Source organism: Eutrigla gurnardus (assembly GCF_963514095.1).
Source record: "Eutrigla gurnardus genome assembly, chromosome: 5".
Classification (NCBI taxonomy): domain Eukaryota; kingdom Metazoa; phylum Chordata; class Actinopteri; order Perciformes; family Triglidae; genus Eutrigla; species Eutrigla gurnardus.
The window spans coordinates 13,785,709-13,811,471 of NC_139919.1; the positions used below are offsets into that span (position 1 = coordinate 13,785,709).

Sequence of the window (25,763 nt, forward strand, 5' to 3'; positions counted from 1 at the left end):
TCCCGTCAACAGCGCTTTGTGATCGCCAACCACCAACTCATCCAAATGATCCTTCCATTAATATTCCTTCTTGCATCGCTTCTCCAACAATATGGCTCGGAAGCTGAATCAAGTCACGTCAGCAAATTTCACCCTCCAAGTGTAAAGGAGCAGAACGGTGAGTTCCCCCTTGTTTAAGTCGCATTTAGGGAAGTTCTGAAACCTTGTTAACTTTTTCTCACACGCATAACTAAACGCGTATTCCTACTGTGGCTTAAACACATGTTTCTGTTGTTGTTTAAACGCACATCTTGCTTGAGTTTAAACTGCAATGAAAGAGAGCGTTTCATTCCGTTCAAACAGCATTATCCGGGATAGGAAGTGCAAAATTACCTTTTTACCTTTAAAGTGTAGCCGTGTGTGTTTAAGGGGGGAAAACCCCTGAAATGCCGCGTCCCCCGGGGGGAGTTTTCCCTATGATCATAAAAAAAAGGCTCCATTCATGCAGCAGTGGCTCCAGGCGATGTCATTTGCTTACCTTAAGATCACATTCACAAATCCGTCAATGTTTAATGTGACGTCGACGTCGGGCAAAAGTTGAGTTGCATTAAGTCAATAATTACCCGGATGTCATCATTTGCAATCAACGTTCTTTGTTCTTTGGTGTTTGTAGTGTGTTGCGCGCGTGTGTGGGCGCGAGCGTGCAGCAGCCAGCTATAGGGACATATTTCAAACGTGAATAAAATGGAACATTTGATTATCCAATCATGCAGTTGATGCATAGACTTACAAAGGTTGTTTTCTGTTCCTGGTCCACTTTTCTTCATCCATCCTTTCTTTTATTCTTCTTAGATATTATACATTAAGTGTGCTAGAACTAATGTAATAATAAACGTAACGATACTGATGCTTTCTATATCAGTTACAAATCACTTTTTGGTTATCCTGCTCCAGACACTTGCTTTGTCTTTTCAACTCTTGAATTCACCATTAAAACCTGTTGAACTGTTCAACCAATTTATAAGTTCATGTTAATAAATGGAATTTGGCCCAGATGACCTAAAATCTTCTAGTAGCTCAATTCATCACACGGGTCTTCCTGAAGAGTTCCCTAAAAACAAGAGGATTTTCCTAAAGCCAAAGGCTTTTCTTATAAATGCCATTGGTGATCCATAAAGCATAAGTAAAGCATTTATAGGAAATAAATCCAGTGCAGGAGATAGTCAAACACTTGTAATGGACTGACATATTGACAGATTTAAACAACAACGTGAGGAGACAACAGGGTCTCAGTGTTCAAAGTCACGGCACGTCTTCCCTCCTGCAAATGTTGCGCCGGTCAAACTTCATCCATTACTCAGCTTTCTCTAGCCAGTGGGTTCGACTGGCCTTGTGTGAGGACATGCAGCACTGACTTCACTACAGTAACAGTCAGGGCTGGGAAATCAGAGCCTCCCGGCGGGATCTCCAGGTTTAATCAGGACGGCCCGAGAAAGCAAAACAACAGTGAGGAAAGAGCGGAGGGGAGAGGGATGGAGGAGGAGGAGGAGGAGGAGGAGGGGCTGTGTGGGGCGGAGGGATGTTAAGCTGTCAAAGAACTCTTTGAAAACAGCGGTCACACTTTGGCTGAGGGGCGAAGCTGGCCCGGGCCCGTCTGTAACCTTTGACTGAGCGCTCAACGTTCTGGCGCACTTTGATTGCTGATGCTCTGCGAGACAATTTGATATCGATCTGGGGGGGAGGGGAGGGAGCCAGACCTGTCTGGCATGTTTAGTAGTAGTTGCAGAGAGAGAGTTATGGTCCCCGGTCGTATTAAACTTGGCAAGTAGCTGCTGATGACTCCATAAGATATCAGAGGGGGTTGTCTCCCAGTGAGGGGCCAGTGCTGTGTGAAGTAACCACCTGTCACAATAAATGATTTGGACAAAAAGTCTCCCAAACAAGGCTAACGGGGTGGGCATGAACTCTGAAAGTGTACATTTTGTGTGTTGTGGTCATAAATAATAGGAACACTTCCTTCCGCCGCCACTGAGGGTTATTAAGTTACAATAACATGTATCGCACATGTCATTTTCATGTGTTTGCCACATGGCTATAAGGTTTTGTGGTTATTAAGAAAAAAACATTGTTGGGAATGGCATCTGCAGTTGCACTGTAAAATGTGCTTTGCATGGTTGCAGGAAGGAGTTGAAAGCAAATGCATGTTCCCATCCACCCCCCGAAAACACCACCGCAGTCTCCGGCCCTTTCTACGAGTTTCATGATTATTTTACAGAGGGTGCTATTTGCGTTTTAGGATATCAGGCTCATTATTTTCACGATGACTTGTAAAAACGCTAACGCACTGTTAGGTTATAGCACTCAATAATATGTGTATATAAAACTACTTTGCATTGGCAAATGTGTTTTGGAAGAGACAAACGACGGCCGAGGTTAACTTTTAGTTTGGATAAAATAATGAAAAATAGTGAATAATATATTTAACCAATGAAAGAAAGTGCTTTGGTTGCATAACGTGATGCGGGACATGAACCACAAACTTTGCATTGTGTTTCTTCCAAGGGGCATTTCTCAAAGCAAATTGGTTGTATGTAAATGCTTTTTTGCAGACAATACAGCTGTGATTTGTTACACCATTTGGCATTTTGAGAGTAAATCCAATAAATGTTCTTCCCCCGTTTAAGCAAATAAACTGGGGCATATCACAATAAAGCCGTGGCTGCACCTCGTCTGCAGGCTTATTATCTAACGCATAGAAGCGTGTTTCATTACACTGAGATGGCCATTGTTCATTCACGCTACAGTGTTTACAATACCTTTTCTCATTAGGTTGTGATTTGCTGGCAGAGGCGACAGTTGCATAGCAACCAGCTAAAGCTGTACCTCAGCTTCCTAACCGTGCAGGTCATCTCCTCATATCATCTCTCTTAGTTAAGCGGTCTGGCTTCACTTTCCCGTAGAATGCCATGTTTTCACCGCCACCTAGCCACCCAGGCCCACATCTTATTAGAACAATCCGGCTGCACTATTAGCAGGGGATGTGGATTACCTGCAGATATTCCCACATATCCCCCCCTGAGCGCCACTGGAGGAAGGTATGCAACGCGCCAGACCTGCCAATGATCACAGAGGCTGCTGTTCCGCTAAAGATTACGAGATTAGGGGGAGAACCGGGGGTTACAGGGGTCACAGGCCCGTGGGGACCATGTGCAGCGCTCCACGTATACATGCACGGAGGGGTTGACGATACAGAGGCGCATTGTGCATTCATTAGATTATGATGCAGACAAACAAGCAGTTTAAAGTGGGGACTTAAAAACAGGAAAGGAAGTGGGTGGCCTTTCAGGTGTACTGTGAAGTGTAGCCTACATCACCCATCTATTCATAGAGGGCTGGAAACAAGGAACAGCAAACTTCAAAAGCAGTGATGTGAAGTTAAAGGGCCCGTTCTTTTTCTACGAATACAATGTGAGGTTTGAGTCTCTCGCTTGAAGATTAGCAATTGGATTGGAAAATATATAGTTCTTTCGTCAAATGTCAAAGTTACAACCTGCATACTGTATATAACAACTGCAGGGGAAAAGTTAACTACAGCTCCCAAGATGCAAAGAGAAGAACCATCTTATCACAGAGCTTGGAATTCTGTTAGGTGTGCCACTACTGCCGAGCTATAAAGCAAAATATTCTGCTTCAAAGAAACCCGATGATGCCTTCAGCTGTTTAAATTAATTCACTGTGGGATTTTGGCTCAATTAGATACAGTCAGTAACTATTGCAGAGACTGAGCATTCTGAATGTATTCCCCTTCAAAATGGTAGCTGAAGTACATCAGTATTGTTTTATTTAGAGCCATCTCCCATGCCGAACTGACAGAAAAAGAAACAAAGTTGGAAGAATTATACATTCTGATGGCCAAAAACATAAAATTATCATTAAACTGCTCAGGAGACCTTTTCTGTTTTGAGCAAAAATGTAAGAAAATAAAGGTAGGTTGAAACATTAAGCTCCAAAGTTGGTAGAAAAAAATTTTTTTTCTCACATGGGGGCACCATTAAGTTGCTTCAAATCACACACATGTAAAGTTAAGACACATTTAAAATGTTTCTCTCCCATTCAGTTACCAAATCCATCCTTACTACACCAAACATAGTGATTTATACACAGTAGGTGCAAGCCTCTTCTACTGGCGGCTACAAGTGTGGCCAGCTGGTATTCTGGTTTCCACTATGTTATTTTAAGTGGTTTCCATAGTGCTTAACTCTGTGTTTTAATTTGAAATTACGATATGCCTCTTAAACCGGTGAGAAAAAAGAAAAACTCTACCAGTCTTGGAATCTCCATGCGTTCTTTAATACAGGTCAGATGTTTCCTGAGCCCGCTTCCCTGGGAAAGCTTGTTTCCAGTTAGAAGAGGCTGTACTTTGATGGATATGCCTGAATGAATGAATGCAGCACTCTGCAGTTTATCATTGTAGTCGGCAATGCAATATTGTGTGCTCGGCTGAATTAAAACCATCAGAGAAGACAGACAGGTGAATGTTCAATAGAGTCGGCGGGAAGTCAACGGTCACACTGAATATATCACTGTTGTCACATGAAAACATCTAGGTTCATCTCATTTCGTGTGCCCTTCTGTCCTGAAAGGTGCCAAACACGTAAGTTCCCATGTAAACATTCAAAGTAGGTAAGAAAAAGAAAAATCCCCCAAATCTGCAGTTATGTGATTTTTCCACTATAGCGGCAGTAGAAACCCTCGACCGTTGAATACAGACAGGTCTATGTCTACCGCTGGGAGGACTTTTTCCCCTCAACATCTCACTCCAGAGTGGGGGGACCTGCAGTGTCTATGTTCTCCCCGTCAGCACTATTTGAACGCGGGGTGCTGTATTTGACAAGCAAAGCATGCCATCGCCTGCCTGCTGTTTGTCATTTCAGGCAGCGAGAGCGCCGTTTCCCCCACCTCCTCCAGCAGCCAAGGGAGTTTTTCAAGGGATCTGGGTCACAGGTCTAAGCTCTACCGGAGAAGAAATGTGCTCCACAGACATCAAGTCTGTCTGTGCCCAACTGAATCATTGCTAGTGACTTTTTTTTTTTTTTTTTGGTTACAGTCAACGCTTTGAATCTGCAATTTTTTGATTGTTTAAACCACTTGGGGGCAGCAGAGCAAGCTGTAAACACAAAAATGATATATTGTTTTCATACAAAGTTGATAACGTGGACATGTTGTGCTGCCAGCAGCGACGGTTACATGGATTTTTAGTTGCGTTACATTATTCACTTTACTTTTCGATGTGTTTTTTTTCTCTGGTTCTTTAGTGGCTAAACGCTCCACCACGTTCACCAGCTAGTCGCTTTGTCTGTCTGCTGTTTGGTGCTGAGCAGGTAGCGTACTGTGGGTTTGTAAGAGCTTTTTCACTGAAAACAGCTGCCTGCTGCTGCTAAAAATGAGGTTGGTGAGAGTGGTGAAAAAGAGAAAAAAAAACTAAAACTCAACAATAAAGCTATGGAGCTGTGTGGAAAACTGGGTGATACGCTGCTGTGGACTTGGAAAGTGACTGTAAAAAGTTTGCTGTCAGCTTGTATCCACATCAAATACGTTGGATTCCAACGATGACAAGCTTTCATGGTGGAAAAAGAAACATAATCTAAAGCCACCACTTCTGCAACATCGTACAGTTCTCCACGATGCATTCGTCATCCTCTCAGGGAGCAACCCATCCACATAACAGCTCCATGCCACACCAGTGGGGGCAAGCAGAGAAAATAAAAGCTGAATTAATGTATGAACCAGTCCTGCTTGAGTGTGGATCTATAATGATGAAAGCTTTAACCCATATATCCCTATTTGATGGTTCTCATAGAAGTAGAACTGTAATAAACAATCTCTTCTGCTGTCAGATTGTGTGTTCAGCAAGCTAAAACACATTATAACAAAGGCTGAAGGCAGCAGCTGGTCTTTGAAGTTTGAGTCCCAACAGGAAGTACAACATGGTAATTAAAGTTTGGGGAGGTACCACTGCAAGTAGCTACAGCACAAACGGCTGAATGACATGACTGGATGAGCTAATTATGTTCTTGCAACAGCTACTGATCTGTCTGTTTTTTGTCAGAGCATTTGAATTATAGACTGCTGTTGGGATGTAAAGAGAATTTAAACAAATATAGCAAAACATGCTTCTAAAATGCATTCCTCATTCTAGAGTTAATCTAGTACACAAACAGTTGGAGTGAAAGTTACATGGAATGATGTATTAGCAACACATTAGCCTCAGACGCCTTTATGAAGGGCACATAAAAGTATGATTAACAAAATAGTACAACACATGATGCTTCAACAAGGATATTTGGACGGTAGATAAAAGATGTCTGTCGACGTTTCTGACAAATGGTGTTTGGAACAGTTTCAGTTGTTTGCCCGAGTGCAGAACTTCCAATCTGCCCACCGACCGATTCATCCGTCGTGACATGAAACGGCAATTTCTCCTTTAAAAAGTTGTTGAGTCAACGAGCACCACGGGGGAACTAACAGTTAACCAGCACCACAGAGTCTAACACCGCTGTCGAGTCGTTGTCAAGCTGTTGTCGAGCTGTTGTCGAGCTGTTGTCGAGCGTTGTCAGCTGTGCACCAGAACCAAGGAGTACTAATAACAACTAGACGGCTGTATTGACACAGCTACTAGGTTGTTCTAACTCCCATTAAATGCATTGAATCTTTTAAAATCCAAACAGCACCCTGCTTTGATGTCTACTCTGACCTATACTACCAGATGCCAACCAGAGACTTTGACATAACGTGCCAGCTTTGTTGGACTATCACGGTCCTTCTTCTCTTCTATCCTCGAGCTTTCCTCAGTTGTGTCCATTAAGTGTAACATTAAGCTCCTGCTACAAATCATTGTGAATCTCTTGGACGTTATCTTAAACATTTTACACAAATCCTCCCAGAATAGATGCCAGGTCCATGTGGGAGAATCATCCTGAATCACTGGACAGCCTCTCTTTTGCATTTGGGCTAACAATAACAGTTTTTCATTTGAATGGACCCCTTTGATTGACAAATTCATTTTACAACAATATCATTATCGCCTGCAAATGCAAATTTCTCTTTTAAATTGCTCTGCTACTCTCTTAAAACACCAGCACAAAGTATGTTGTCATGGCAACACATCACAATCCCAGCAGTGATTTTGTTCAGGGTTGTCCACGTGTAAAAAGCACAGGGCTTCCTAGCAGGAGACAGTTGTCACGTTTTTAAATGTACCTACCTGGGACTAACACAGGTTTATCTTATCTTACAATAATGTTAGGTTCAGGCCCTTGGTCCGTGTTAGCGACCCCACTCTTGGTAATTGATTAGCGATTGTAAAGTCGGTTTGACTGTGGAGGCAGAATCTTCCATCACGGCACGAGCAGTACCCCAGTTGTTCACACCGGAAGCGTATTTCTCCACTCCGGTTAACAAGCGATTCTGCTCCTCTTCAGTTTTCTGTCGCCTTGTGTGGTGTGTGTTTGTGTGTGTTTGAGGATCTTATCTCATTATAAGCTGCTGAAGTGCTCTTACGCAAAGCACTTAACCCCAAGCTACCGCATAGCCTGTATCAGAAGTTCAGTGGGTGTACTCGTAGCTCTCAGGCGTGTCTGAATCTGTCTGAATAGAAATCAGGGTGTTGGTGAGGAAACGCATTCATGCTCGGCAAACATCGGCTGGATAAATAATGTCTTTAAATAAATATCTGTGATGAGGCTCCAAGTTTGTCCTCTTTCAGTTTCTTATCGGTTCAGGTCTGTAGTGGTCTCATTGTCCTGCCTCCAATCTGCTGCCCTCCAATAAGAAGCACACTTTCAGAAATATGTTTGCAGATAAGGATTGTCAGCTGGGCGTTACACCATCAGCTTTGGCCATATAAGTTCAAATGTTTCATTGCAAATGCATAATCTGAAAGTCACTCTTTTCTGAGGGCAGTTTGTACAAATTTGATATTACCACATTCCCTTTCAAGCCAAATAAATACAGATAACATTTCTATCATGTTTTTCTTTCCTTATCTACAATGTCAAATTACTCGAATCGAAAAGCAATTTAACTCCCTTAGAGGGAGGACTTGGTGAATGTTATCAGCAGTTCCTGCACAATGACTTGAGTGGCTCCGGTCTGACCAGCTGGAAGCCAGCAAACCAGCTCCACACGAAGCAGACTGAATAAAACAAAAAGAAAATGAGCAATTGTGAGTCAAGTGCATGCCTCTCAGAGCTCCCAGTAAAAAAAAAAAAAGTACAGTGTATAATTTTAGACATCTAAACACAGTGCTGTAAATAGTCCCAATGCTAACATTGATTCTAAAGGACTGAGGGAAATGTCTGCCTGGTACAGTCTAAACATGAAGGGTGGAGTATGTCTGCCTAAAGTCAAGATTACTTGTCAGAGCAAATACCTGTCATTCACTGCCAGCTTGCATTGTTTCCTCAGCTACTTAAGATTTTTTTTTTTTTTGGGGGGGGTTGGGGATTTCTGATTTTACTACTGTTTAACTACTTCCTCAGCTGTCAAGGTCAAAACCATGTCTCCAGCACAAATGAAGGTTTGGTTACTTTTTAGCACTTCTGAAGAATTTACGGCTCATTAAACTTCACTCAAAACACATCAGACGTGCTTTGTGTATAAAAAAGAAAAAAGAAAGAAAAACCCCAATCATGTCCCTGAAAAAACGTATTCAGCATTACATACCACATTTCCATTTTTAGTGTATTAAATAATCTTCAATAAGGGATGCGTCAGAACTTGAGCAACAATTGTAATTTATGTGCGCATAAACGCTCGTCAAGGCAAACAAATGTGTTTATCTCCAAGCCAGGTGCTATAAAAACCTTGCTATACGAACAAAAGAGGCACTGTTTGATTGTTTGATCGACTGTAAATTCTGGCAACGCTGATTATCATTCGACAGATTGCCTCTAAAACACAGGCTCCCATTCATAAAGCATTAGGATCCACTGGAGGCTGTGTGCGTTTGAAATATGGCTCTGTTTTTACACAGACCTGTCATCCATGTGAGGACTGGTTGTCTTAATGGCAACTGGAATTCCACCGGACTTGAAAAAATCTTGGCAGCGAGATGAGTTGACCTTGGTGATCGTCTCTGGAGGGCATGTCTGCACAGCTTGGTAGATGTCATCACCTCCTATCAGAGAGGTATTTCAAAGTGTCCTGTAATGACTCTACTCTTCACATTCACTGAGTTGCATGGGCATCACCTTGCAGCTGACTGACAGGGAGCTTGACCCAGATCAAGTGCTGAAGAATCCCACAGCTGTGTCTTTTATGATGGAATCTTGGTAACACTTTACAATGAGCTATGGAGACCCCGAATCAAGCACAGTGTGAGTTAATTGAGGACCGACTGCCCCGTATTATGCTAATGAACCAGCATCTAATGATCTACACAGTCTCAATGAGTCATCCCTGATAAGCTCTGTATCAGGCGGTAAATGGAACGTAACCAACAACCAACCATTTACTCCTTATTGTCTGTATATTAGTAGCTATATTAGTTCTCGGCTCCATTCCTATTTGTGGAAAATAGCCATGTTTTTATGCACCATTAGTTCATGACTGACAACTCCCGGAAAAGCACTGCCTAATGATAAATAAAATCCCTCACACTGCTCCAGACATCCATTTATTCTGAAACTGCACACTGTGCAAAGAACACATTTATTTAACATACTGATTATCGTGACCATGAAATGACACAAACTCATTACAGTGCGTTTCCGTAGCAGCATTATTTTCTCATAAAATGCGGGCGATTGTGCTGAATTCCACACAAACTCCAGAGACAATGTAGCCACGTCGCCTGATATCAAAACAAGGTCTCACAGTCAGAGAGGTGGCAGTGTGGGAACCTATCAGCGTGGCGTGAACAACCCAACTGATCTCACTTCGCTCTGTCTCCCTTCCTCTTCATCACGATACAAGGGCTCTCTTCATGTGCGTAACCGAGCTTCTTTTTATCCGATGCAGCAGAGACATTTCACGGTTATCAAGCACCGTCATTAATGATGCTAATTTTAGAAAGCAGCGGTGAGAGTCACCGATGCTTGAGACGCCGCACGCAGTTCAGAGCACACACTGGACACCTCAGTGCAGATACGATAGGTCTGAGGGAATGTGTGGAAGGAGGATAAGACGAAGTCACAGCATGGTGTCGACTTCAAAACATCATTGTGCAAATAAAAAGCAGGAGCTGTATTTACATAATGCATTAGGGTACATTTCATAATCAATAACAGAATTAAACCTATTTGAAACCCCACCATGTATCCTACACAGTAACAGGATGGACCTTCCTTATATATTCCATGGTGGGATTCTAACTCAAATACTGTACTTTAAGTCTGGATCAATAATCATAGCTGGATTACCGCCATGTTACACCTTCTAAAAACTAGAGCACATAGCATCAGTGGTTCTGATAGATAAGATACAAGATACAACCCTTACTTACAGTCTACAGTTTCCTTCCTAGCAGTGGTGTACTGGCCAGTTTGCTTTGTATGTTCTGCGTTACTATAGCAACATGGCGGACTCTGGGAAGAGGACCCTACATAGATAGTAAGGACTCATTTTAAAGGCTGAGTAGGTGATTCTATTCAGAAACACTCTCTGTTATATTATTTCAAACACTTGTCACATACTGATAGAAATGAATAAATGAAATGCGCTGACATAAAAACATTTTTAAATGTCATCTGTGGCCGTGGCAGGACTGTAAAAACCCCGTCCAGGCATAAAAGTTAGATCGACACAGGTGATTATACACTGATGACAACAATGTTATTAATATTACATCCAATAAATGCCCATAAATCTGACACACTTGCTCTTTTAATACTAAAGTAAGTCACCGTGTATCTTTTGCAGCACGGCCTCATCTAATGTGAAACTTTACAGAATTGCCTTCTTTTCTCCCTCATTGCTCATGCAGCAATGCGGGGAGAAACGTCTGCGCCGCATCATCACTCAAATATTATATGTATGAAGACATTTTTCTTGCTTTGAGTTTCCATTACCTAAAATACTTTCAATACAAACTCATAAGTCACTCATGCCCGTGGAAATCAAACTGCCACTGTGTCTTCTTTATGTGCCATCGGAGGAGAGTGAGAAAGGGAACCAGAAGCTATTAAATGAAATATCCCAGCTCTAATGCATTTAGTGTGTGTGTGTGTGTGTGTGTGTGTGTGTGTGTGTGTGTGTGTGTGTGTGTGTGTGTGTGTGTGGAGGGGCACACCTGTCTCAGTAATCATCTGCATAGCTCCGTCCCATGCTGGCTGGCTTATGTCACCTAGCACATGGTGAGATGTGATATACGACACTATGCCAGTGGCATACGGAGACGGTAACCCAATCACACATACTATTTTGAGAATGTATGGCTTTTCCCAAAGCACAAATAGGTTTTCGGTCGCGGACTGGACACGCTCTGCCGCGGCGTGCTTACACCCGGATCCCCATGGGAGGGTGTCCATTTCTATGGCCCAAATGGAATGAAAATGCACATTCGCTATTAGGTCTTATGACTGACTGGAATGGTTTTGCCAACTGTGTGTGTGTGTGTGTGTGTGTGTGTGTGTGTGCGTGTCTGCACAGTGAACAGGATCTGCAGCAATCTCCATTTAATAAAAGGAGTGAAATCACCTCTTACTGGAGCCAGCTCCTCGGTCATACAGGATCGGTACAGTAACATGCTTCATACCTTGTTTCCCTGGAATACTTTATGGTACTCCTATGCAACTTTACTCTCTCATGAACAAAGGGCAGTTTATACAAACGGTAATAGAGGGCATACTTTTACTACCAGCCAATGATTTTTCTGAATATTTTTAATGGCAGGGGTATCGATCGTATCCTTTACCTTTTCTATTCAGCTCCAAACATGAGGAAACTTTGAAAACCTACAATCTGTAACTTTGTTGCAGCACGAGGAGCGACCGTCCTGGCACAAGGATAAAAAAATATAACTTGGCAACCCTGACTGATTTCCTGGAAGAATGCATTTCATTGATTCAACAGCCTGGTGTTGAAACACGTAGGATCTTCCAGTCAGTTTAGAAATTCCCATTTTTCTTTTCATATTTGGTTCTCTTGTTACTTGGACGTCTAGTCTCTTGCTGAAGTACAGTAGCGACTCTCTTCCCACAAGTCCTTGCACTGTGCGTCAGCACCTACAATGAGTGCCTGATGTGTCTGCACACAAGGGTATGCTAAATGCTTGTAAGTGTATCCCAGTTGATGAAGTAAAGGGGCACATGCAAATTCACTCAAGTGGGGAAAACGCAAATTTAAAAATGATCAGGAACTAGATGGTGACGTGCCAATTGGTTGATAGTGTTTTAGGCGTTCTGTGCCGTGGAAGCCACAAATCATCACATTAGGCAGTCTAGTAGGAAGTACTTGGCACGCTGTAATTTACTGGAAGGTAAGATTTACTTTGGCGACGCTGTTCAAAAACAAATATTTTTAAATGCAGAATCTTAATCCTTGAGGCGTTTGGCTAGCTACAGGCATGCCTCAGACATTTTGACTTGTCTTAGCAGGAAGGGCACAGGTGTAACCTTAAATATGGCCCACCTCCATTTAGGTGTGCCGGTAAACCGTGCCAATGGGTCTGCATAACTCAGGGGTCCCAGAACCGGCATAACTACATGCAGTGCAGCAGCCTTCATTCGTGTTATTAGTTAGACGTGTGATTGACAAGTGGGGATTTCCAGCGTGAGAAAGGTCTATTCAGAGTTGTCGGTGACACAACATGGTGTTTCAAGAAAGTAGAAGAGAAAAGGGTCTTGAAATCCAAAAAAGTCTTAACATGTAAAAAGAAAAAGAAATAAAGAAAAGTGTTCTTGGTCTGGAATGAGTTGGGAGTGAGTCTGTGTTTGCATCCAGGTGATAATTAACGTGACATAATGTGGCAGGTTGCCACTCAAGTCTGTAATGGACATTAGGAAAAGAAAAACATTTATTTATCAGTGTTTTCTTTGTGTTTCCAGCCTCGGCACATTTGTTGTACGTGTTCATGTGTCTGTTACACACATGGTTGCTGTCTTCTGTTGTCTTAGCAATGGTTTTATCTACTTTATTTGGCCTAAATCACACGCGAAACATCCCTGGATGTAAGGCATCACACGGCAAACAATTCAGATTTGTCCAGTTTTGCACACAAACCTTTTTTTTTTTTGAGCGCTCCACACAGAAACTCAAACATAAAACTGAAAAAAAACCTCAAGGAAAAAGAGGTGATAGCACAACGTTTGCTTAACAGCTGGCCATGAGAAGTGCAGCACAAACGTGCAATGACATGCAATAACTGCTCCGATTAAATAAATAATATATAGAGGTACCAACAGAATACCAACTTGAAGCTCTATGAAACGGACTGACCAAACATTTTATAGTCTCTCTTTTTCAACTCATTATTCTGTGATAACAGCTTGAAAGGCTGAATGAATAATGCTGAGACTGTCAGAAGAGTACGACAGCTCACCAACCAGTTAGTAGAGGAAGATGTAAAGCCCCCCCCTTTTTTCCCCCTTCTCCCTCCATAAATTACATCTTAGCTGCTTCTAATTAGGGCTTTTACAGACGACAGCATTAAAATGGGCCCCGGAACCATGCCAACTAACGAGATGCCACTGACGAGGCAGATCTTTCATGCACAAATCTGTCAAAATCTATCTTTCGCTTTCTGCCTTGACAGCCGAAAGTTTGTTCAACACCTTCTCCGCCTGCACACCTGTTGACAGGCCTTAGCTGAGATTTAAAGCGGGTCACTGAGCTTGTTTCTGGCATAGTTTGCAGCATCGGATGCTGGTGGTGATGGATCTTCTCAGACAGATCATTGATGTGTTTTCATGTATGCTGTGGACATGGAGCATTTTTCACCACTCTCTCTTGCTGCCAGTGTTTCTATCATGCTGAACAGAGTCAATGAATCACTCCGCTCCTACAAAGCCTTTTTCTTTTTTGCCTACAGAAACAGGTGACAACAGAAAGTTCAGTAGCAGCATGTCATCTGTTTTACATGCACTGGAAAGGAGGCGATGACGCATGTTAGGAAATTGCGAAACTAAAGCATTTCCAACTATTTCCAAAAATACAAATCATAATAATGAGACAATAACTTGAATTCACAATAATGTGGTCTTACATCATCTAAGCATGGTCATTAAACAAGTAGATAACTACATTTAAAAATAAAACCCAAAACATGATTGATAGTGAAAATAATCAAACAAATGACCACCCTATGATAAATATAATTTGTAGGAGATAGTTGCTTTTGGACGACATGGGAAAGGGCCATTGTCCTCATGTACTTCTAAATATGGGCTATTGTTATTATTTCAGGACTGTGGCTATGATAACCCTTTACTCTATCCTGTCTTACTGGGGGGGATAATGTGAATATATAATTTATTCACAACTAAATGAGTTATCTTAAACAAAAACACATACCTATTTTTTACCTATTAGATCTTGTTCTCATTGTGTTACTTAATGCACCGAGAATCATATCATGAACTCTTAAATTAGTCATGATTACAGCCTTAACACGTGTGTTGTAAACAGAGAAGCATGAATAATGAGTGGATAAAAAATCTCAGCTAATTGTGATGTAACCCCAGCAGGAAAGCACAGGTGTAATTGATTACACTGACTGCGACTGACATTGTTAAAGGAATTAGTTTCACCTGTGCTTTCGATAAAGTCGAAGACTATTCATGTTGTTGTTGTTGATGGAAGTGAGTGATGGGATCAAACAAACGGCTTTCAGGAGACCGGCGTTGTTTGTGTTCAAAACATTGCGTTTCACTTTAGAAACAGCTGTTTATGTACTGTAGGCCATATGTTGTTTGTTGTCTTAACAACGTATTACAACTTTTATGTTCACTTCAGAAACAATGATGTTTTTTCCCCCCTAAACCTAACAAAGTGGTTTTGCTGCCTAATCCTCAGCAGGTGTTTTCATTTGAACTCACAACGTTAGCCATGTGTTTCAATGTAGCGGAGCGTCATAGTTTGTCATTAAAGAAGTGACGCCAAGGGCGGCAAAGCGTTTCGATACTTGAAGAGAATGACAGACCATGTTGTAAGTCCGATATTTACGATTCTTTGATCTCTGTTTTGGTCTCCACCGACTCCCGAGGGACATATCTGGCTCTTTAGCTGAGAATCTGCGTTCCCCAGTTAGTTGCTAAATTCCTCATTACAGGTAACAACTTTCACATGACACACAGGAATTTGATTCATTGGCACAACGTTTAGGTAAAATACTTTGGTCATTCACCTGATTCACAGATCAGTAATGCATTTGTGATGAATTACAAAGTAACTCTGCAGTTCTAATGTATATCACTGCTCATCATTGCTGCTCAGGCTGCAGCTGAGTATTTACCCAGGTGTATGTGCACTTTCTACAAGCACTGGAGCGAAAGGCATGCGTTGTGTAACCATTAATCAGGAAGTAATTACACGGCTATTGTACCTCAACTGCAGCTTCATGAATATTCATTGTTTCTAGAGATAAAATATGGCTTTTAGTGGCTGTGTTCTTTCATTTCCTGTTTTTTTTTTAATGATAACAGCTACATTGAGCAGCAGGGTTCTGTTTAGAGGTAAATGACACAGATGATTGAAATGCTTCTTTTACGAGGGCTGGGAGGCCTCTTGTGAAACGGTGGACAGTCAGCAGCTTAATGACCTGTGTAGACTATTAAAAAGCCAAACTGGGAGTTAAGTGCTCAGCATCCATTTATTTGTCATTTCTCAAAACAACTCCCCTAACAGGACATAAAATGAGACCCACTGAGTCCTGAGCAGATATTAGTCATGGTGACGCTTGTGTGCGTGGTTGGATTTAAATGATGATGGTAGGTAAAAATAAAGGTGGTACTTGTGGTTCAGGTGACTTAATTAAACCCCCACTGTTAAATATGAGACTAATGGCTTCATGAGTTACAACTACATCTATTGAGCAACTTATTAGATAACATACCACTGGGTTTACTGGCTGTGGATATAATCACTTCCCTTCTGCCATTACAGGTTTGTCATTTAGTCAGAGGTGTTTTTTTATGGAGACGGCTTGTTTGTTTCTTTAACTGAAACAGCCATCAACATCAAACATATAGAGAAATCACATATTTAAAAACAAATATGAAATGTGGATGGCAGTACGAGTGAGTTGAATTTCAAAACTTTGACTTCAAATTTTGAAATCAAGAATATTTTCAGAAAAAAAACATTTTTGGAGGCCACGTTTAATTCCCCCCCGCTGTCGTTTATGAGATTGTCCTATATTGTCTCATTCTAAGCTTTTACACAAACGTGTCCTGTGTGAAAGGCGTTGAGATCTGCAGTGGTCAAAGGGAGAGTGAGATGAGGCAATTCATCTAAAGAGTTTCCGTTTCCGAGGTGGTCATTTTGCTCTCTAAAAACACTCCGTCGTATTTCTTTGAATAGACTCATAGAGAACTGCTCTGTGAGCAACATTGCAATTATCTACTAATTGTAATTCCCCTCTTATGGGACATGCAGACACAGAGTCAATGCCCTAGCCTTCAAACATTTCCCCTCAGAAACATCAATTTTCCCATTTTCTAATCATCAAATTGCTCCTCATGTGAGATGAGTGCCAGATCCAGGTACAAACTTGCTCGGTTTAGCAAAGCCAGCCCTTTGGCAGGTCGTTATGCTGCAACGTATGCACATACATTCTTGCCTGAAGTTTGGAGGGCATGCTTTTGGTTTCCCCTTCGAAGGAAAAGCAGTGTAATGGGTGAGTACACGTAAGTGACTGAATTATTAGCGAATGAAGCTTTTGACCGGGGGGTCGTCACTTTGAATCCCTTGGGGTCCGTGAATCAGACACTAGAACCTGTCGCTGTAGTGAGTGGTGACAGAGCCGTATCTGTGTGAGCGAGAGCGGGATGTTACAGGAAAAGAGCAGTTGTTGCTCAGCAAACCCTCCCTTGGTAAATAAAGGGTGAAAGGAATATACTTTCATTACCCGGAGTTCTGCACTGCAACTCGTCTCTAGACAGCTGGGCCAAAAGGTTGCGAAGGCTTGGTGAGGTGGCAGTAATTAGAGATCCAGGGCAACCCGCTTTAAGAAATCGATCTGTATCTGGAAGCACAGCAAGAGACCAGAGGCTTTTATTCTTAAACGGCTACAATTAAAATGTTCTTTTCCTTGTCTCCTCGTCTGCTATTTTGGATTAATCACAATTTGCCACAGCTGAAAATCTCATCAGACCTTTGAAGGCATTACCCAGATTTGATTGCATTGCTCCAAGCTTCTTAAAGGGTTGTTCAAAGGTTATGCTATGCTATGTAAATTGTGTGATGGTTTTATTTTTTTTTATTCCAGACAGCTGTTGTGATTAGATGGATATTACTTTGTGGCTACAATGCTCTGTTTTTTTAAGAGCCAGCTAATTTAGTACAGAGAGCATTGGGAGGTCTATGTTACTTGGATTTTCTGGGATTTAAGATAAGATTAAAGTAATCGGATAAGAGATGGACGCTCGCTGTGAGAAAACAGAATCACTTAGTGTGTGAACTTGAGTGTGATCCAAGTTGCCACCTAGATTTTGTTGAGATTCCAGCGTAGATATGTGGCCTGAGATCACTTTAGAAATCATGAGTGTGACACCTTATTGACCTCTACCCAACTGTTTATTTCACACTTTAGTGTTTCTGTCTTGGAGCCAGAGGGCTACAAAGTGGACTGTGATCAGCAATCAATACCCTTGGCTATATTCATGGCAAAACCTGCATCTTTGATCAGTCTTAATCGCAGTGTCTGGATCTGGTACGGCGAAGCTGTCTTCCAATCTGGCCCCGCCACGGATCAAACTGTAATTTTCTCCAAACATCCAGCTGTCCAGTTCACAGATGTGACTACAAAGCAGCCTGGAGCTCCCGTCCACAGCTGTGGAGAGAAGTTTAAAAAAGATGTGGTTCATCTCTCAACGCATGGTTCCCGGCCAGAAGGCGAAGCTCAGTTAGGCACGTCTCCCAATGTTTGTTAGAAACAACCCACAGCCCTTTTTTTACTTTCTTTCTTTTTTTTTTGTGCCAAACTATCATTCCATTCACTTTCTAATTAACTTCGATATTGATTCTGAGTTTGACAACTGACAAGATAATTGAGGTTGATATGGGGGACTGCAGAAATGTAAGTGTAGGCCTGTGATTGTAGAGAGAGGCCTGTAGACTGTTGTAACTTGTTGTATCTATTGTTTTCTCTTTCTGGAAGGCTTCAGCTTTGTTTTTCATGCTTTAGTGTTTTTATTGCTGTGGTGTTTCTGCACCGTAGCTCCTCGTGATCACTCGTTTATAATTCTTTGTGGCGTTGTGATGTCTTTGTTTGTCCCTTAAAAGTTCTATTGGTGCCACGCTTGTCTTTTGCCTCGTAAAATAGGCGATAGACAGATGCTTACAAACATAATGATAATTCTTAGATTGTTTTGTTTACTTACTAAGAAAGACTTGCTTGTCTTGACTTTACAAATAAAAAGGAAAACTATTAGAATGGATGTATTCTTCATTCTGATTGCGGTGCTGATGTGATGTCTAAATCCAGGCTCAGAGGCAGAATACCAGAGGTTCAACACAAATAGATGGCTGTAGTGAAAAGACTGACACTCAATCTTCCTTTTTCGGGATGCCAAACACAAGTGTGGGCACTAATTAGAGGCTCCGAGGAACGATTCAGGGGGCGAGGAACCATTGTAACCTGAGGAGAAGCTGTTGTGCGGCGACGAGTTTCAGTGGCTGTGCTCAACAGGCCGAAGCCTGAGGGGTTGAAAGAGTTCAGCTTAGCTTCGGTGTGTCTGCTGTTCTCACAACATCACATGCTCGCAAACTTCTGTGCATTCACTGTCATTAGCACCCTGCAGCTGTGACTGTGTACAAAATCGTATCGCAATTTGCCATCATTTGTAAGATAACACTTTGTGCATTGCATTATGGGTACATTTCATGGGAGTTACGGAAATTAAGTCCTTCGTGGGCTCGGGGGCTTCTTATGTCGGCTATTTTTAAGAAAAGAATTGTGAAAATTTGTTTCTTTTAGGATACATATATTGATACGCTGTCCCACAACATTCAAAACTAATTCTAGAGGGATACCTAGTGTGTCGATCTCCCATGCCTAACACCGACGACCAAGCAGTGGCATTTCACCAGTAAGGAGCAAGAATTTGTTGAGATAGCTGCTCTTTCCCAAATGAGGACACATTATTATTTTTTTGTTTTCCCAGTTGGACAGTCCCCAATTAACTGGTAGCCTGAGTTAGGGACACACACACACACACACACACACACACACACACTCAGGACATCTGATATGATCTGCAGATGTTTTCATTCACCTCTGCAGCAGGTGTCAACATATGTACGTCAAATATATACGTTTAAGCGAGACCACCCTTCAGTCAGGTTGTGTCTGAGGGCAGCACCCCTGCTGGAAATGGTCTGACCTCCTACAGTCTTCCTGTGAGGTCATTACCTCCATGATCCCTTCATGGTGACCGGTCTGGCCTCCCCGTAGAGGAGCATGGAAATGGACCATTTAAAAGCAGGGATCAATAAAGTATCACATTATTATATGACGACACAGCGAAACCAAGGGGCTCAGTCCTTTCACTGCTGGAACTGATTACATTACTTGTGACCTTTGACCTCCTCACTTAAAGGGCTTTCACGGGTCATATTTGTCCACCTGTTGGTGACAGGAATTGAAGTTTAAGAGGTTTAGAAAGTGAAGTCGACAGGAGAGGGAGCTGTACTCTCAGCAAATGCAGGATTATTAGTGTGAAGTTTTTCATTTTTTTATCCACTTCGTGGGTGTAAAAAGGAGAGGAAGCCGCCCGTCTGAGAGCCCTGCTGCTGATTGTCTTATTGGATCTTCACAGGTCTCAGTAAGCTTTCTGGCATGATCTTACCTCCTTCTTGACCAGTGATGTAACATATTTGTCATGGGTCCCATCTCACACAGACTGTTCTCTTCCATAATTACTATGTTTCAATCTTTTGATAGCAGGATGAAAAGGTTGTTTTATATTCCCCAGCCTTTGAATATTTCTTGGCAAAATATGAACTGATTTTAAGGTAAAATGTATTGAATGCATACTATTCATAGTGTTTATTGTGGATCAGTCGTGGGTAGGACAGTTAGTATTGGTGAGCCCCCTAGAGGTTTTAGGCCCAACTGCATTTGCTGCCTCTCTAACAGCGGTGTTACTGGAGCTTTTAATGACACATGTGGCACAATATCAAACACTGAAGTAGAAGTTTAACTTAAGATATACTGATTCAAAATGATTTAGAGCAATTATACACGTTATTAGTCATATTTAATTGCCAACAACTGATGCAATGAAACAGTGACTTGGCTGATGACAGTGATGCTTCTCTACAAGCCAGCCAGTCCTGAGGGCTGGTTATATTATCATCATTAGCATCCGAATTTATTTCATTATGAAAAAGTTATTTTCCATGCGTGCAATAAGTGAGAAAGGTCAAGGGATGGTCTCTAATCACTGAGCCCATCATGTGTGGAGATGAGCAAGATTATGTAGTTTAGAAAAAAGCTATATAATATTTTCCATTGGGAATAATATAAAACAATACACACAATCTACATATTGGTAAAGATAGCTAACATTGGATCACACTAAAGACCTGAATAAATTATCTTTCACAGGGTAAGTGGATGTTGGTGTTTTGCAACCCATTTGCCATATTGTATTTGATTTATCAGGTAACTTTCAATAACATTTGTACAATACACTACTACACTTTCTCTGACTGCAAAAACGTAGACCTTCACCTTATGCAGAAATGTACAATGCCATGTACTATGACATACTATGGCTTCTGCCCTTATTTCCGTGACCCCAGTAGGGAATGTGGGTGTCAAACCTCTTCCTCCTCAACACAACGCACAGGAGCATGTGCCTGGCAGATTATATCGCCACAGAAGGGTCCCACGCAGCCAAATTATTTTTTAATGGTATGAAAGATTCCCATGGCGTGTTTCAGCCCCTTTTTTCTTACCCGACTGACTGTAAACCCAAAAGCAATAAATATCCTAAGCAGGGAGGGGGAATTTACTGCACCTGTAGTTACCACTGCACCGTCTTAATAAGCAACAGATGTCGGAGTGATTGCATCGAGCCCTAAACGCATGCATCAGAAAGAAAGGAAATTCTTTGTTAGGTGCAAATCTACTTCAGCTCTGTTGCTCAGGGCCTCACAGTCGTTTTGATCAGCAGGTAAGCTGAAATTAAAAACAATCAGGTTTTAGTGTCACAGTGACTCACTTGTCGATTACCGAACAGGAAATAGCTGTCGTGAATGGTTATTCATGATGCATGAGGCTGCCGGGAGAACCCAATGCAGTGCCGGACCAATCGTTTGCCCATAATTTGTGAAAATAACAATTTGGCCAATTTACTGAGCAAATATAACCCCATGGCAATGAAATCCATACCATTTTGATGAGGCCCTTGTGGTACGAGAACTTAACACATTTTTTCTGTTTGTTAATTTTAGTCAGAATCATTTGAAGTTGTAAATAATGGCCGTTCCCCTTTAAGCGTATCTTGCTTCACCTCATATTTGAGGCTGGCAGAGATATTTATTGCTTTCTCACGCCTAAATGTGCCTACTTTTCCAGAAGGAAGGCATAGTTATGTCTACTATATCATGCGGTATGACCACCAGATAAACCCCAGAGCTAAGTAGGGAGACACTGTAATGATATCCTGTGAGGAAAGATGAATTTAGTGAGCCTAACAGAAGCCAGGATGAATGGTTCTCATTCCTCCCGCTCTTTTTTTTTATGAGAAACATGCAGCAGTCTGGAAAAGGGGCTGCTCTCATTAGTTAATCTTTGCTTGAAGGCATCTAACATTTATTAATGCGTGTGTATGCTTGAGTGGGCTTTTTGAGTGTGTGTGTGGTGGGGATTTATAATGATTGTGTGTACATTTGGTAAGTTACAGTACAGTGTGTACAGTCATGGGTGAATATTAATATACAACTATAAATCCTATTATTTTAGATTTTTTTCATCACTATTTTAACACTAATTATATGGACACGTGCACTAATTTCACAGTGTGCACATGTCTACGGTTCTCTGCGTGTGCACTTCAGTTTAGTTTGGCAGGGGAAAGGTTAATGTTTAACAGCATGAATGGTTCACCCACTAACGTGTGAACAAAGCACAATGGCAGCACTGTATAGGCTCCTATTTATTCAGAGTCACTTCCTCCCTTAATAGTCGGCTCTACTTTCCTCACAGAGGGGGAAAAAGTAGGTTAAAAAAAAGTAATGTTTGAGGTAATTCACTCCAGGGGACCGCCACTCTGATCATTAGATGACACCGGTTAACCCCGAGAGTGAGGTCATTTCCAAGTCAAAGCTACACCCGGAATCCGGCTCGGCTGGTTGCCTGTCTCTGCATTTCACAGCACACGGAGGGTCAATCGGAGAAGGAGGATATCAATGGGATGTTTGAAAAGAGAGAAGCATGAAAGGACGGTGTTGTTTATAATAAAGATAGAGAAAGCTTAAGGGGAAAAAAATAAAGGAGGCTGTGACCTTGTATATCTTGATCAAAGATTGGTTTGCTAAGGTACTCTGAAGGAGCGCTCTCTTTCTGCTTTGATGCAAGTGAACAAAAGATCCACAGCGAAGAATCTTCCGGATAGTTCCTCCTTGAGCTTCGTGCACAAAGACCTGAACCCGAAGAGGAATGCCAACACATTGTTCATCCACCTACTGCAATTACTTGTGATGAGTGCGTAAGGATTAAGTGGGATATTTGCAGACTTTTTGGGATTAAGCATGATTTGATCCATGCAGATCTCTGGAATGCCTTTTCAACAGGACCTAATACCTCCATGTCCAGGACTTTTTATTTTCTGCTTTCCCTCTTTCTCTGTAGCTTAGATTTTTCTTTTCACATTCTCCTGTTAATTATTAATAAAGAGGCATTCCAGTCATCATTTAAAATGTTTTCTCAAATGAATTATGTACTTAGTGCTCTTAAAAGCAGACATGGATTTAAAATTGTGCAAGTACAATTCACCTACCATCACAATACAATACAGTGCATCTGGACTTGTGTATTGAAGAATCACTTTTTTCTCATTCATCGTGCACTTTATGAGCCTGCATGTTGGGGTCTACAGTAATGGGGATGTAATTAAAAACATGTCATTGTGATGAAGGGCCAAGCTTTAATAGCATGAAAGCTATCGCCTTGTTTCCTCCTGAGCCAGCAGACGGATATAAAAACAGTCATTCAATCAAACCTGGTGCGTTGCAGCTACTTGCACCAAAGATTAAGAGAGCAATCAGCCATTTCTTCAGTCGTTCCTGCAAATAAATTGAATAAATATAGAGTGCAGGGGCAAAAATTAAGTTAGATGAATTCGAGGAGGGTGTCCCAACCACAAAAGATGCTTTGAGGGGCAATTTAAAATGCTACATAAAGTCTCTATTTTCCCCTCGAGGAGTGCATGTATTATTTTTCAAAAAGTTTGATTTGCCTGAAGAAGGTGACCCTTACTTGGTGAGACTGTTTTCATTTGAGTTGCACTTCTCTCAGTTATGAATAAAATGTGTTCATTGGAAAGTCGTGCCTTTATTTTCTTTGCATCTGACACACCGTCATTCAATCTCTTCCCACCTGGCTCACCACCAAACCCAAATGAAAACATCAAAGGGATATCTGCAATCTGAAATATTTTGATCAATGTTTTATCTGTTTACTCTGTTTGATAGATGGCATCATCAGGGATTCCAGGAGCGAAAGTGTGGATGTTATCTTGATAAAAATGTTGTTTTTTATTGGATCAGAGCGGGGTTAGAAGCGTAGCTATCAACAGCAAAAAATAAAACACAATCCAAAAAGAAATGCATTGATGCCATACGCATATTGGTATAGATAGATTTTGTGTTTTAAAATGTATAATTGTATTACGAAAAGCAGATTTGAACACACATTATATTGATAATAGATGACTCTTTTGACAAATTGTTTATTAGTTTTACAAAAACTGTTAAAACCTTCCAAGAGCAATCGTAGTTTAGCAACCGTAACTTGGCACGGCAGGCCTGGCAAGCCATGAATTTCTCCACGCGTTGAATACGTGTGCATGCGGCTGGAGTGCAATACTCAGCATTTATAGGAATTTCTGGGCCGTGTCTTTCTTTGAATTGCCTTTCCAAATCCCCAAAACAGCCGCTCTGTCCCGTCCTACCCAGCCTAACCATGGTTACGCTATGTAACACACCCATGTGATCTCATGAGGAGGCGTATAAATAGTGTGCCAAGTTTGTGAACATCTTGCATGTCATGTCACACATTTAAAAATGTTTCGCTTGTCATTCAATGGCATTCTCATGCCCAACTTGTCGCATAGAATGCGTGGTTGCAATTAAAACACATGGTTAACGCTGTTCATTTAAACAAAAGTACTTGGTCTTAGAAAAGATGAAGGTTCGGGTTCATATATAGGATATTTGTTTGATAGTTAAGTCAACCAAAATCATCATATACTGACGCATGGTCGCAATACTAAACACGTGGTTAATGTTGTGAATTCAAACAAAACTACATGTTTATATTTAGTTAACAAAACTAGTTGGTTATGTTGAGGGAAAAAATCATGGTTTGGATTAAATACGGACAATTTTATGTAAATTAAGTTATGATCCTGCGTGAAAGTCATGTGTTTGTTTGGCCCATCAACCATCACCCCGAACTGACGTTTAAGCCTAATATCAACCAAAAAGTAGCCTTAAATTCCTGGTGTGGGAACATTTTGGATATCAACAAATGGACCAGGCAGTTTTTGAAGAAGATGGCTATCCAATGTATGAAGTGTGCCATCTGAATGTGACTGCAAAGGGGATCCAACACATCGAATATATTCCAATATATTCAAAATAATCAGTCACCTTTTTATGCCAAAGTCTATCTAGTTCTATGTACCTAGTTGGAACAATAATTTTAAATTCTCAAAACCATTCTAAATTATTTTCTAAATTAAATCTTACAACATTCCCACTCTTCATAGTACACATATCTGACATGCGAAAAGCAAAATGTAGCATTAACATAACAGAAATGTGTGCCTTAAGCATTTGTTGAGACCAGGCGGAACACACTGGATAGTTCTCATCCTAAAACACTTTAGTCAAGCCATATAAAACGAACTTCTTGTTTGACCAAGTATGTATTCTAAGCAACCAGGCATGGACTAGCAACCTCTACACTATCCGACATCAAGGACACCAATGTTTCAAAAGTTACAAACCCTCAGTGGTAAATCTGCCAACTTTGTAATTGTAAACCACTGATGTTCCCCATGAGAGTGGGAAACTTGAAAGGCGTAGCAACAGGGGGGCTGGAGATCTAATTCTCCTTGAATTGTTTCTGACTTTAAACGATACAACGCTGAGAGACGGACAGTACTCTACTGAAATGGGTTTGGCTCACTTCTTTTCAGCGACCACTCCTTCAGACAGATCTGTTGTCTTTGGAACAGTACTAAGAAAGTCAGAGTGGCTGTGGAGCTGTTACTTGACATTATACAGGGTGAGAACATGGCACAAACTTAACCTGTCTGTGTTTTTGTTTCTATCACGAGCAAATAACCTCAGAATGAATAACCCTCTAAGTATGAATCACCTTAAATCAAATT

The 25,763-nt window shown here is 41.4% G+C and overlaps 1 protein-coding gene across 2 annotated transcripts in view; it reads left to right on the plus strand.

The window, feature by feature from the left end:
• Window positions 1-25,763, plus strand: part of pdgfc (platelet derived growth factor c) — a 42,866-nt gene continuing 17,103 nt past the window's right edge. For both annotated transcript variants that reach the window (XM_084009007.1, XM_084009008.1), the window contains exon 1: window positions 1-157. In XM_084009007.1, the coding sequence (XP_083865133.1) occupies window positions 46-157 (112 nt within the window). In that variant the 5' untranslated portion in view covers window positions 1-45. The remainder of the gene's footprint in view (window positions 158-25,763) is intronic.